At 36.2% G+C, this 15,193-nt stretch overlaps 1 protein-coding gene across 1 annotated transcript in view; it reads right to left on the reverse strand.

Moving 5' to 3' along the window:
- Positions 1-15,193, reverse strand: part of ADAMTS6 (ADAM metallopeptidase with thrombospondin type 1 motif 6) — a 263,647-nt gene that overhangs the window by 13,384 nt on the left and 235,070 nt on the right. The window contains exons 21-23 of the mRNA XM_045566295.1: positions 12,474-12,678; positions 3,783-3,959; positions 635-791 (exon numbers count right to left, since the gene is read on the reverse strand). Coding sequence (XP_045422251.1) covers positions 635-791; positions 3,783-3,959; positions 12,474-12,678 — 539 coding nt within the window. The remainder of the gene's footprint in view (positions 1-634; positions 792-3,782; positions 3,960-12,473; positions 12,679-15,193) is intronic.

The following is a 15,193-nucleotide window of genomic DNA, read 5'->3' on the forward strand; positions in this document are numbered from 1 at the left end:
AAATAAATAAAGTACTTTTACTTGAATAAGAGATAAGAAAATTCAGGATTTTCGCTGGCATCTGCTGATAATAAAGGGATTTCCCGATATATAAAAAAGGAGAAATTTCAGAGCACAAAGACTTTTGACCTCCTTTATAAACAGCCACATAATTATTATTTTTTTTACTTTTCTACAGTAACAAAATTAGCATTTAAAATGCTAGTAGTTTCAAACACATCTTTTCATTATATGCACAAGTGATGAATTTAATCTTCATGATGAGATCCATTGTCACATCAAAAAAGAAACAGAAGTTTTCACTTTAAGAGTGGTTCATTAGAAATAATCTCTAGATTTCTAGCACAAGTCAAACATAGAATGCTTGGACATGACCTTAGAGATTATCCACTCCAATTTTATAGATAGGTAAACTTAGCTCCAGAGAGGTTAAGTGACTTAACAAGGTCATTTAGTTAGTGAAAGAGTCGGGAAAAAACTTAGGTTTCCTGATTATAGTCCAGTACACATGAAGCTTTCACAAACGCTCTATACAAATAAGACTACAATGGTGTGTGTATGGGGCTCTCCAAACCCTGAGAACAGTGAAGCTGAGTTATTAGAGATCACAGCCCCTTCTCCATGGAAAACTCACCTTCAGTATTAGATATGGGGGTACTGTCACATTTGCTTTCACACTGCTGCATTGATGGAGGCCGAACAGTTTCTGGACAGTCACTAGATGCCTGTCCAGTGTAGGAGAGACACTGCACAGTTCTCATTTGCTGTCCAAGGCCACACTGAGCAGAACACTAAATTCAAAGACACAGAGAAACAAAATGGTAATCTCAACAATTTTCAGGAGGTAAAAAAGATACCACGTCATTTCAAATACAATATATATATTAACTTTTAAAGCCAATATGTGGTTCATCTTTGAAAGGTGTATGATTAGATCATTCTACTATAAAACTGATTTACACACTCAAGGATCATGCTACTATAATACTGATTTACAAACTCAAGGATCATGCTATTACCCTAGAAAATAGACTTAATGTTCCCAGAAGAAAATAGGTGATGATTTCTTGGGCTATCACTCCAACAATTCCAAGCAAGTCTGGTAAACTCTAGCAGGAGTGTAATGAGAAAATCCTTGTGATAAAGTAGAATCATGTCTAGGGCTAAGACATCACTATTGCTCCCTATTTATTACAGGCATGCAGGTAAATAACCTGATGGCCTATTGGAATGCTCTGTATCTGATCAAACTATTAGGTCAGTATAATAGCAGTGACTGCTGCGGGGCTTGGTGATGGGGTCAGTGGGAAAATAAAAAAAAAAAAAAAAAAAAAGAGGCTGGATGCAGTGGCTCACACCTAGCAATCCCAGTACTTTGGGAGGCTGAGGCAGGAGCATCACTTGAGGCCAGGAGTTTGAGACCAGCCTGGGGAACACAGGGAGACCCCATGTCTACAAAAAACAAAACCTAACTGGGTGTAGTGGCACCCATCACTAGTCCCAGATACTCAGGAGGCTGAGGTGGGAGGATCACAGGAAGGAGCCCAGGTGTTGGAGCCTAATGAGCTATGATCGTGCCACTGTACTCTAGCCTGGGCAATAGAGCAAGACCCTGTCTCTCTTTTTAAGAGCTTAAATAGGACCCATGAGTTTTCTAAGGTATTGCCAGCCACAAATCTGAGAAGTGGTCTGGTGTTAGCCAATTAGCATGTCTCCCTCTCCTTTTTCATCTGCTCTCAGGTATCCAGTACTTCAGGACTGAAGTTACTCTGAGAGGCTTAGTTTCAGCTGAGTCTGATCAGCTGTCCCAGTTGAAGAATGGAGCTGGGTCTATTCTTTGGGCCCCCATCCAGAATACCAGAAAGCCTGTGAGATTTGGGATTAAAGGAATGAGGAGTTAACTGGTGCCAAGACAGGGAATTGTGATGTTTACAAGGTAAACAAATTGAAGTCCAGTTAGATTTGTTTGCAAAAACTTTCAAAACACCCACAGGACTTGTAAGGATATTCATGAAGACACTTTCTTTTTTAACTTTCTAGTATAGAATGACAAATAAATGCACTATAAACATATATTAAAGCATCTTTGAAAATGTATTTTAATTGGTTATTTTGAATTTTAGGAAACTAGGTTGAAATATAGATGGGAAGAAAAGGATTTGACACCATTTAAAAGAATAATCTAAAATTGACAATTGTTTGGCCAAATCACTAAAATACAACTACTTTCAATTGAGCTTTATGTAACAGTGTATTGTAACAAAAAATATATAAAAAAGAAAATGCCTGCCTGGTTAAAATAAAAATCATGACAGCATGTCTGTATTGATTCTTTTAATAGTATAGTATCAACTATGTGTTGTGAAACTGTCACACTTCTATGGTAAAACACACTTTGATATTTAAATGCATACAAGGGTTAACTTTATCATGTGTATTCCACTGGAGCATTTTTAAATTAAGCTAAATATTGCTATTGAGATGCAAAGCATTAATTATTTTCCAGTCAAACTTCTTCTGTCTCCCCAAAGGGCTGAGCACAGAGCAAATATATTTATTTACCATAACGGGTACTGAAAATCTTTGCCCTCTCTCAAATGAAACAAAAGAGGTGTATAGATACTGCTATACTCTAGCAATATTGAATTTTGGCCAGAATTTTGGTAACTACTTCTATGAAATGATATTTTTAATAAGTAATGGTAGGCCGATAGCACAAACAAAATCACACTGGTACAGTTACATACCATTATGATTTATTTGGGTTTCAAATAATAGAAAATGACTAGCTATAAGGCCAATATGAACCACAGGATAAAGGCATTGACTGGCTAGAAATTTACTTTATGGGGCATTATTTTTTAATGTAACCAAATAGATTTCCTCTTCGACATTTAGAATAATAATACTTAATTTTCCTTCCATCCAAATATATAAACTGGGTTTATTTTTTAAAATTAAAAAAAAATTGATAGATAAAATTATATGTGTTTATCATGTATACGATGTTTTAAAGTATGTATACATTGTGGAATGACTAAATCTCGCTGATACATGCATTACTTCACATAGTTATCATTTTTATGGTGAGAACCAACTTGTTTTTATAGGATTGAAGGTGTCCTATAGCAAGATGACACAATTTAAAAGTAGATAAGAAAGAAAAAAGAAAAAACAGGAATTAGAACATAAAATGGAAATGAGTCTAACAGAAAAATACTTACCAAAAGTCCTCTATACTTATTTCCCAATTCATAGTGTCCATCAGAGAAAAAAATGAATCAATTAAAGAATAGGTATTAATATTTCAAAGATTATCAATCACATTATCAAGCTAATTATCATAAAAACTCTACAGTTTTTTTTGTAAGGCTAAGAGTAATTATCTCTATTTTGCAAGTGAGAAAATTAAGACACTGGTGTTAACTGATGTGTCCTTGAATTAATTGAGAGAGCTGGGTCTAGAATCTAACTTTTTGGTAGCTTGTTCAAATCTCTGGCTATCTAGACTATTTCTCTTTTAATTTTAACTTAAAATGGCAGAATACAAAGAGTAGTTAAAAGTGGGAAGTATATAGGTGTGGGAGAAACATTGGCTAATTGTGTATGTGTCCCTGTGTGGCTACTGCAGTTTATTCATTGTCACATTCATATTTCATACCTAGATTTCTATGTGTTAATTATAACTCATCTCTCCAGCCCTTACAATGACCAAATTAGGAACCTCAGGTTTGTGTCTCAACGTGCTACTTCAGCAGGAGCCCATATTACAAATGCCTTACCTGGCCCCAGTCTCCTGTTACCCAGCGAGGGGGAGGGCAGCGGCCCAAACTACAACGGATGCGGACAGGAGGTTTGCTTTCCTCTGGACATTGTGTAGCTGGGAAAGTCTTAGAAAGGTCACTGCTCTTGCATAGAACAATCCGATGCTTGAATCCTGGGCCACATTTTGGAGTACACTGGAAATAAAACAAATACTAATGAATAATGACAGTCTAAAGACAGAGGAAAATTTGAGGAAAGGCTTTCATGAACTAAATGTGCATTTGGGTATACAATAAACATACACACTAAGTTCTAGGCAAAATCTCTCAGATATGAAATTCCTTAGAAGTTTTTAAGCAGAAGTACTTTTATCTTTTCCCTAAGGTCTTTAAGAGCAAAAATTCAATGTTTGCTTTTCTTGGCTAACTTATTTTCTTCCTTTATTGGGAATAGGTTTATTTCTTTATTCTTCGCCATCCTTGGCCTCATTCAGCTGTGATAAGATTCTGCTAATTTTTGGAATGTGGAATCCTTGGTTTCCTACTTGCTGGGTGTATTCTTCTAAAAAGAATTTTTATGTTGTTAGTAGACCACAAGAACTTGTCTCTGTGAAGCAAGTTAGGGGTTGACTTAGATCAACTATTCGTATAGTGTGGTAGCTAAGAATACTTGGTCACAGGTAAAGGTTTATTGTACAGAAAGTTTCTGGACTTTTCACTGTCTACCAGTTACAAATATAATCAATTTGACTGTTCTTTAGAATTGGGTCTGTTTGTTCTTCATATTGAGGGAAAGATGCTTCTTCCTATATGATAAACCTTATTATTTGTCTCATCTCCAGGTGTTTCCAGAAGCCATCAATTTAACATGGTTTCTGACTAAAATTCTCCAGCTTTCCCCCTTGTATGTCTGGACACTTCTTTAAAATCTGTACTTCCTCTCTCAGTCAAGTGAGGGCCTTACTCACAACATTTGGAAACACTATATCTGTACCTGTCCTTCAAAAAACATTTCTAGATCTCCTACAGGAACTATACTAGACTGGGGAGATATAAAAATGAAGGAGTCTCTACTCTCAAGGAGCTCATAGTCTTATTTAGGATACCGACATGTAAACACAAGGTTAACGTTAAAAGTACCATAAAAGTAGATGTAGAATATACAAATTATTGTGCCTCTAATCACCATCACTCAATTTTATGATTATTTATTTACATGTCTTCTCATCTCTACCAGACTATAGCTCCTTAAAATTACTCCATTTCTGCTTCATCTTTGTGCATGCACACACTCACACACACCCCCAACCCCAGGATGCAGCTGAGGGCTTTGAGTAAGTACTCAACAAATATATGCTGTTCTTTATCTGGAAAGATGATCTGGAAAGTCCTCCACTGCTGCCCTAATAGCATTCAATAAAATCAATAGCATTCAATAAAATCATTGAATAAATACTGCATATATCCACTGCTGTGCAAAGTGGTATAATTTATACAGTCCTCACAAAATGCCTGTGAGATGGCAATTATTATTCTGTTTTTAAAATGAGGAAACAAATTTAGAGTAAGTGATCAATAGAAAGTTACATAGATTTTAAATGTTGAAGTCATTCTAATGCTTATTCTTATTGTTTCCTGAATGTTTGGCATTACACTATGTACTTTGCATATATTGTCTAATTTAATACTCATAACAACCCTATCACCTTATATTTCAAGAAACTGAGACACGTAATATTTTCTTTCTTTTTTTTTTTTTTGAGACAGAGTCTCACTCTGTTGCCCAGGCTGGAGTGCCGTGGCATTAGCCTAGCTCACAGCAACCTCAAACTCCTGGGCTTAAGCGATCCTACTGCCTCAGCCTCCCGAGTAGCTGGGACTACAGGCATGCGCCACCATGCCCGGCTAATTTCTTTCTATTTTTTTAGTAGAGACAGGCTCTTGCTCTTGCTCAGGCTGGTCTCAAACTCCTGAGCTCAAACAATCCATCCGCCTCGGCCTCCCGGAGTGCTAGGATTATAGGCGTGAACCACTGCGCCCGGCCGACATATAATATTTTCTGCAGAATGAATAAAGTCCTGATCCAAGTCTCTTCAGCTTGCTCCACGGTGTCTAGTCCTCTTGACTTCACACCATGTCTCCTCCATTGTCCAAGCAAAAGCCTTTGAGGGTTTCTGCCACTCTCTTAATGCTTACTATTATCATTGGTAATAATAACACTACTACTTTACATTCTATTAGAGATTCAAAGTTCACAAAATACTTTCAAATACATTATTAAACAAGTTTTTAAGACTATTACAGATGAAAAAAGCTTAACTAACTTAAGAATAAACAGGTAGCAAATGGTAGAGCTGGAACTAAATCCCAGGCCTTCTGACTCATACTTTAGGGCCTACTCATTATCCATACCTCTGTTATTACTGTATTCACATGCTTTTGGTACTAGCAGGAACAAATTCGTGAGAATACATAATAAATATTAACTAATTAGTAAAAAATAAATTGAGAGAGGTACAAGAGGATAGAAGGCCACTTTGTACTTTAAGTAGATAGGCAGAAACACATGAGATATACAGTGAATTCAGTTTTTGTGCTTCGAGATTTTGAGACTATGATTCGTTTTCTAACGAGAGCGTTCATTGAAAAATGCATTCATGCTATTCCCCTGCCTCCTTCCCATTTTAAAATCATGTGTATGTATCTTAAAGGCTAGATATTATGTGTCTTGCTTATTCTAATATCTTTTTCCAGTAGCAAGAAGCTTCTGTTATTATTTTAAGAATGTAGTAATATCCAGCAGCCTTTCCTAAAAGCAGATGCCAAGTCCTGGCTACAATTAGGAGATGCAGATAAGGAAAAGGCAGACAATTCATTCACCTGTATCTGAGAAGTCCCCAGGAAACCAAAACAAAACAAAATAAAACAATACGGATATGATTGATAATAATAAGATTGATAATAAGAAAAGAAAGCAGTACTAATATTTATTGCCAGGCAGTATTCTAAATCCTTTGCATGTAATAATCCACGTATTTAAAGAAACTCCATGAAGTAAGAACTATTATCACATCCATTTTACAGGTGAGGAAACTGAAGTATGGAGAAGTACAGATAAATCCAGATGACAGTGTTCCACTAGAATGAAGCTCTGAAAGATAAATGTAAAAAGACACAAATTCTCTGCAGGACAATGTGCAGTTATGTTCAGAGCTAAACACACAATGACATCTACTTAGGCAAGAAATCATTTTAGAAAATTACATCCCCAAATTCACTAAATTAGCCAAGGATATTCTATTCTATAGCAGTAGAGGTAGAGAGATAATCAATTGAATTTTCAAAATAGTGAATGACTGACAATTACATTTCTGTCACATTGTTACTCAATGAATACAACAGGCTTGAACCCTGCAGATCTAGTCACAAATATTACATGTCTATAGCCAGAACCTCAACTTTGGTCTCTGCAAATATTGTGATTCTTAAAGGTGATCATAAAATTAAATGTTTAAAAATTGCTTCTGAAAAATAGTGAAGGCACAGGGATGCCACTTAGACCAGGTTCATTCTAAGTAGAACTCTATCCAGCAAATCCTTCTGACCTTATGTTAGAGACGTTCAAGCAGAGACGTCCTCAGTTTGTGTTTATTTTTACTTCTTCCTTCTGCTTATTTTAGTATGAATTTCTTTGTTGCCTCTCTTAGCCTACTGATAAATACAGTAGCCCCAACTCCCATCCATCCATGGTTTTGCTTTCAGCAGTTTTGTGTTCCATGTTTCAGTTACCAGTGATCAAATGCAGTCTGAAAATAGGTGACTACAGTACAATAAGATAATTTGAGAGAGAGAGAAAGAGACAGAGGAAGGGAGAGAGGGAGAGACACCACATTCACATAACCTTTAGTACGGTATACTGTTATAATTTTTTATTTTATTACTAGTTATTGTTAATCTCTTACTGTGCCTAATTTATTAGTGTAAATTAAACTTTATCATAGGTATGTATGTGTAGGAAAAAATATACTGTATATAGGATTCAGTACTATCTGTGGTTTCAGGCATCCATTGGGGGTTTTGAAATGTATCCCCACAGATAAAGGGGGACTACTATAAACATGTTTGTCTATCTGACAGCATCAGTGTTATTTAGCTATCTAAAAACATAAGAAATTTTAGAAAAGCAAGATCTACATCTCAGCCATGTTTATGTATATGATTAATAGGCATGAATTTAATTATGAATGCTTCAGAGCATTCTCCAGAGATAATCATTGGTTTATACCCACATAAAGGTATGTTTTTGAACAAATTTTGAGTATGCAGTAAAATCCATTAGTAATAATTAGAAATTTGAATACTTAGTTCAACAACAAAAATTTACTTTGTTAAATTAAGGAATATTTGTAAATATCAAAATCCACCATATTCTTTCTCATGATAAACCATTAGGTAGCTGGGTGGAAGATATTCAGTGGATAGTCTATTATTTAGTAAAATTAATTCTCACTATTTCTCCTTATTGCAGGTAAATACCTATTTTTTTTTCTATTTTATTCATATAATTAGACTCTCACAATTATTTAAAATCTGACCAGACCATCTGTTTTTTGTTTTCATCTCAGTGGGATGTAAGAGGTGATTTTTTTGAGAGATGCATTTATGCTTTAGCTGAATGTACCATGATTAAGAAACAAAAACATATTTTGCTGAGAAAAGTATTTGAAACCACACCAGGGAAAACCATTTGGCTCTCACTTGTAAAGGATAGGAATATTAACATTTTGGGATTAGCCTGTTGAGTTCTCTCGGACAAGATGGGTTTAATTTACTTAGTCATAGGACCAGAATAGAACCTAGGAGTACACAAAGTGATGTCACGCTTGTCTTTTCAAACAAAACACAGCCCCTTGTAGGTAAATATTTCCCCCCATCTTTTTTAAGTAATTCTACCTTCATGTAAGTCCTATAAAGTCAGTTGAGTATGGTGCCAGTTACCTACTTGTCCAAGAATAAGTACAAGAAACAGACCTTTTTCAATGGGTACTCTGTGGGAGTCAACGGAACTATTCTGATACATCAAAAGAATGGGTTAGGACTGCTGGAGCCCATCCACAGTATGCAGCAATGCTTTCAAGAGTTACTTGCCAAGTGAGGGCAAAAAAACCCCATATAAAGTCCAACATAGCATGGGTGATCCCAAGAGTGAGGATTGATTATTAAGAACTGGGAAAGCTGTGGCTTCATTAGTTTCACAAAAGGCTGCCGATGAGCCATTTTCCACCAAGGTAATTTGGCTTTTTTTTTTTTCCTTTTGCCATAAACACTGGATGGGTTTCACTGATGCTGGCTTTACAACAATGGAATTTTATATTAGGGCAGCCGGCAAAGAAAAGAAAAGGGTCAAAGGGTAAATTCCTCTTGCTGCAAAATGTTTTCACCAGTTGAACCTCACCCTTGTGATTAGCAGAGCTCAGACAGCTGATAGTTCGAAGTAGGGAGGAGGCAGAAAGAGGAGGGAAGTTTTCATGGGTGTGTTAAAAAATGTGTGAAATATCTGCAAAAGGTTGACCGAGAGAGATTGAACACTGTTCTGATTTTCTGCTGGGATCTCCTCTCTTCATTAGATGTTCCATTCCTCTGGGAGGAACAGGCTCCTTGTTCTCCATTGATACTCAGACATTATTTCATTGAATGCTATTTATTCTTTTTTATTTTCAACCCATCTAAGGAAGAGAAGGCTGCCTGGTAAAGTAAGGGTCAGGGAACAGAAGCATGAGAGTGCAACCCACCGCTTTGGAAAACACACAGGAGAGACTGTATGGGGCACAAATCATCTTTCCTCTTGAACAAAGGATGATGATGGTGGTAAAGATGGTGTTCAACTAAAATCTTTGAGACAGTAATGGCAGCATTTTTTGACCTATGCTCACCCCAGAGTAGTCTTCCTAGGTTGTCTATGGAAAGACAAAAGCGGTGACCAATGCTTTATCTGAGGTAGACTCTACCCCCTCAGCACCACTTCTTTCTCCTAAGCTTCCACTCAGCTATCTTCAAGAAGATAGCAGAAATGTAATTAAACGTGTCCTCAGCTTGTACGTATTTCTTCATGTAGTCTCAGGAATGCCTAAGAGCCTCCTAGAGCCATTTGAACAAGTCACTTCAAAGACTGGATAAATAAGAATCAAAATGCTAAGAGCAGGGTAAGTACAACCTATGTGAAGGTGAATTCAGAAGAAAACCTTAAAATGGCATTTGGAATGGAAATACATCAACAATAATACATAAGCTATCTCTCAAGGTGATTATCTTTGGTTGTTTTATTTAAAAAATATATAATGATGCAGAAAAGTATAGGTAAGAAAATCAATGTGAAATGAGTCTGTACATGAGGAAGTTTTGATCTTTTAGTGGTTGACAGAAATTTCTTCCAGTTTTTGCTTATGAAGGATGATGTGGTATAGAGTTCTGCAATCAAGCCTAATCTATTCAAGTTAACCTATTGCTACTTTATTCAATCTTTCATTTATTCTTAAAAACAAACCCTTTTCTCCCACACTGCTTTCCTCACAGTCTTTAAGTTTCTGTTCAGCTGTTTCTTTTTTCAGGAATACCTTCTTTAGCTTCCTTATTGTCTTCCCTACTTCAAATTTGATACCTTTTAACATTCACTTCAACTCTCATCAACTAAAAAGGCTTCTGATCCTACTCTAGGGTACGCTGAGCTTCTCAGCTCTGAATTTCTATATTAATTATGTATTTATACCTCACAACCCACTGTTTTATTAAACATTGTCTTATGTGTATTTATTAAACATTATCTTATATGTATTATTCTCTCATTGTTTCATGTATATTTTTTATTTCCCAAGCTTACAGGATTATTTCATATTCCCCATAGTGCCTAACCTAGTGTGTTTAGTAAGTACTCAATTAAACTTACTGACTTGATGTGAAACCCTAAAACTGTTGTATCTAATCATCAGGTTTTCCATTATGGTTTTCCAGTAACAATGAAACCCTAAAACTGTTGTATCTAATCATCAGGTTTTCCATTATGGTTTTCCAGTAACAAATTTTCCATAATTATAATAAGTATTATGGATTTCTATAAGGGTCCTGGGCTTTACCATGTGTATAACTCTGCAGAATGTCTATTTTTTTAATCACTGGATTTTACCTTGCAAATGAATTTAGGCATTAACACATGTCCTGTTAGGGAACAGAGGAGTCCATACTGTTTTCCATAACCACTGACTGAATAGTATCAAGAATATCTCTACATTTGATTGAAACTACAAATAAAGTTAGGTAGGCAGAATGTAATTACTGAAGCTGGAGTATGGCCAGGAAACTTGGAAGAAACTCCCAATTCCTGCCAAAGATTCCATAGATAACCACAATTGGTCACCACTTCCATGTACCATCTTAAACACAGTCCCTCTTTTAGTCCCATGCCTCTAGCACAATAAGGCCACTTAAGCAGTAAGATCCACAGGGGAATAGTTACATCCAAAGATTCCTAAAGAACAATGTTTATTTTTATTTTTATTTTTTTGTTTTTTGACAAACTTATGAGATCTACAGGAAATACCCAGAGCAAGTACCACAATGTTTCTGGCAGGATATATAAGAATAGAGTCTGAAATGCATCCTGTTTTGCTAACTTGAAAGAATTATCTCTAGTTATATTTATATAGCCAGGTCTCATTTTTTTTTTTTTTAAAGAGATGGTATCTCACTGTATTGCTCAGGCTGATCTCGAACTCCTGGACTCAAGTGATTCTCCTACCTCAGCCTCCTCAGTAGCTGGGACTACCAGTGTGCACCATGGCCCTGGCTCATTCTTTTTAACACTAACCAACACTACAGAAGGATTCAGTTCTTCTTTGGGAAATGTGGAGAATGGTATGGTATAGTATATATATGTGTATATCTCATGCATACTGAGGAGTCAAAAATTAACTACCTCTTACCCCATTTTTCATAATTTTTCTGAGTGCCTCTGGATTATGTTAGGCTGTTTGGTAAACATCTATGCCAGAAAAACATTCCATTAGGTCTTCCTCACTGATTAGGTAAGTGAAGGTAATGGTAAATTCTGAATTTGACTTTCTGATGTTATAACCCTCAGATCTATTATTTCTTCCACAGATGCAATAGAAACAATTAAGATATGTATATATAGATAAGTCACAAGTGATAATGAATTGATAAAGATTCATATCTAAGAATTATGTAATTAGGCTGTACTTGAAAGGAAAGACATTAAAAAAATTGTGCCTTCCAAATGAGATCCTGGAAAAGTTCATTCCAGGTCTTCAATAAGTTTCAGGGTAAGAAAGGTTTATGACTCTTCTTTTGAACTTCAATTATTAATCACATATCACTAATTCTGAACTTGTGATGCTGGTTCAATAGTAAGAAGGAGAAAAACCACTTATGTGAGTACTCACTATAATGTTATTTTAAATTCACTTTAGACTTTTTAATCAAATTGATGACTAATTTCTCATTGATTCCCCAGACCCCCCAAACCCCTTATTTCCTGGCAAGCAGCAATAAAATATAACATGGCTAAGTCCACTGTTACGCAGTCCCTTATTTGTTGAGTGCGAAGACGCTCACAGGCTCAGGTGTCCTTAATATTAAATGCTTTGGTATTGATAGTTAAGACATCTCAAAACATATAGCCTCAGATTTCCTTACCTCGGACCAGTCTAAAGCCACCCACTGTGGTGGACATGACTGGTTGTTGCAGGGCTCTTTTTCGACAGGCCGGTGCGTTAAACAACCACTGTAGTCCAGCGTCTCCTCCTCAGAAGGTCCGATCTTCCTGATGCAGAGCACTGCCCTTGTGCGCATTCCACCGTCACAAGTCTTGCTGCACTCCAACCAATCCCCAATGAACCACCTGCAGCCAGAAGTGGAAGAAACACAGAAGAGCATTTTCTTAGTGCATCCAGAGATTTTCAGCTGAGTGAAGGCACTCTCACTGATAACCTACACTCTTTTCCTAGAAAAGCTGACATTTCAATGTTGGTTGATATGACAAATGGCAAACAAAGAGCTGCTAAAGAAAAGATCATTCACTGTCATTTTCCTTCTAAAGTGTATTGTATGGGCTTTGGAGCAGGCAGAAACTAGGTTCAAACAAGCAGTGCACTAGGTATTTTTAAACCTCTTTGATTTTTCTCCTTTTTTCTTTCTTTCCTTTTTTTTTTTTTTTGAGATATGGTCTTGTTCTGTTGTCTGGATTAGAGTGCAGTGGTGTCACCACAGCTCACTGGAACCTCAAACTCCTGGGCTCAAGCAATCCTCCAGCCTCAGCCTCTTGAGAAGCTAGGACTACAGGCCTGTGCCACTATGCCCAGCTAATTTTTCTATTTTTTGTAGAGACAGGGTCTTGCTGTGTTGCCCAGGCTGGTCTCAAACTCCTGGCCTCCTAAAGTTCTAGGATTACAGGCATGAGCCACCACACCTGGCTGGCCTTAATTTCTAAAATGAAGATAACAATTATCAATGTCATAAGACTGTCATTAAGATTAAAAAAGGTAAATATATAAAGGTCACAGGGGTGTGCTGGGAAATGTTTAACTGGCTCTTCATTGTAGGGAGGGAGTTCTGACTTGTGGTGTTTGCCAGTCTTTGTGGTGTATGGCCAATTTTAAGCTACTAACATGACGTAATAAACATAAACAAGAGAAGATATGCTAATAACAGGGTCTCATGAACCAGTACTAGCTGGCTTCAGTATACCACTGAATGCTTCTGACATAGTGTCTGGCATATAACAAACAAGAAACTGTAGCTATTTTTATTATTACATTGAGGCAGTATCTCCCATAATTAAGGATTTTATGCTAAAATCATCCTAAAGGAGCAGGGGATTTGTTTTCTGATTTCCAGAAATGAATTTCTATGAAGATAGAAGGATTTTAATATCCTTCCAGGGACAGCGAAGGCCCAGGTCTCCATACTGAGGACATGGGAGTCTTAAAACATCTTCAGCAAGAACAGATCTCTGAGCCAGCTCTATGAAAACATGGAGATCCCTTGTTTTGGCCCCATTTGCTCCTACAAACAATTTATACACACATAATGTGGGAGGAAACTCAAATGTCAAGCAAAATGAACATGTCTCACATTTATAGGAATATTACTCCTTTTCCCTAAAGTCATAAATAAACTTTCATATACATATAATTTCAGTGTTTTTCTTTCTTTCTTTTTGGTAATACTTCTATAGGACTCACTCTCCTGGACACATCAATTGGTCCAAGGGATGTGAATCATGATCTAAATCAGGCCAATGAGGATTCTGCTTTAGAATTTTTATATCTCAACTAGAGCAAAAGGGACCCTTTCCTTTCTGATCACAAAGGTATATAAAACGATTAGTCTAGAGTTGCAGTGACCAGTTTTCCTGTCAAGTGGAATTAGCTGATTTGAAAGACTACAGAGGAGCTAGAAAGTCCTGATGGTGTTTGAGTTCTTGATTCTCTAGCAATTCCTCAAGCTAGGTCTTCTCTAAGCTTTGTTACATAAACCTTATGTGCAGAAAGAAGCTAGCCCACATTGAAGTTTTGTTATTTGCAACTAGAATCTTGACTGATATATTATTGTATTTAATTTAATAAGTATTTTCTGAATGTCTACTATGTTCCAGACATTGTGCTTTGTTTTATAGAAGAAAGTAAGACACAGTATTAGAAAAAAGGGTTCTCTAAAATCATGAAAAGAGAAATGATGGATCCAGGACTAGATTCCCCCATCAATTGCTATTTCAACTACATTTCATTTTTAACATTGCTGAATAGTAAAATCTAGGTCACAAACATGGGGTCACTAGACATTTTCTTCACTCCATAATTACATATCATGCAGCTATGATTTATAATTAATCAATAAACATGCTCATTCTCTTGGGTGGGAGACTGCCCAGAAGAATATGAAAAGCTTAAGGACAAATTTCTCACTATTTCTGTGAGCATAGCTGCATTGTGCCAGTTCTGTATATGGAAGATAATACCTTAGTGAAGTCAGAATACTAGTAGCCTACATTTGAGCCTGTACTCAGCCAACTAAGCCACATGGCCTTTGTTCATTATCATTTGTATTATCTTTATTTATAGAGGAAAATCAGCATTTAGAAATATCATAGTTAACCAGTTTTTCATACTTAAAATATATTTTGTCAGAATCTACAAATTTTCAACCTAAAATTCATTCAAAGAATGACAATTTAATCTTGAACTTTTAAAATCATACATTAACATTTCTTTCTTGTCATTTTCCAAGGAGGTTTCAAGTGATTTTCATATTTCCTTTCTGTTTTCCACAGATGAGCATTATCCCAAGTTGTTAGTACTATTTTTGGTAAGGAGGAAAATGTGTACTGAGAATAATAACTTGCATGCCAGCCATAG

The sequence above is a fragment of the Lemur catta genome, chromosome 12, assembly GCF_020740605.2.
Source record: "Lemur catta isolate mLemCat1 chromosome 12, mLemCat1.pri, whole genome shotgun sequence".
NCBI classification, from domain to species: domain Eukaryota; kingdom Metazoa; phylum Chordata; class Mammalia; order Primates; family Lemuridae; genus Lemur; species Lemur catta.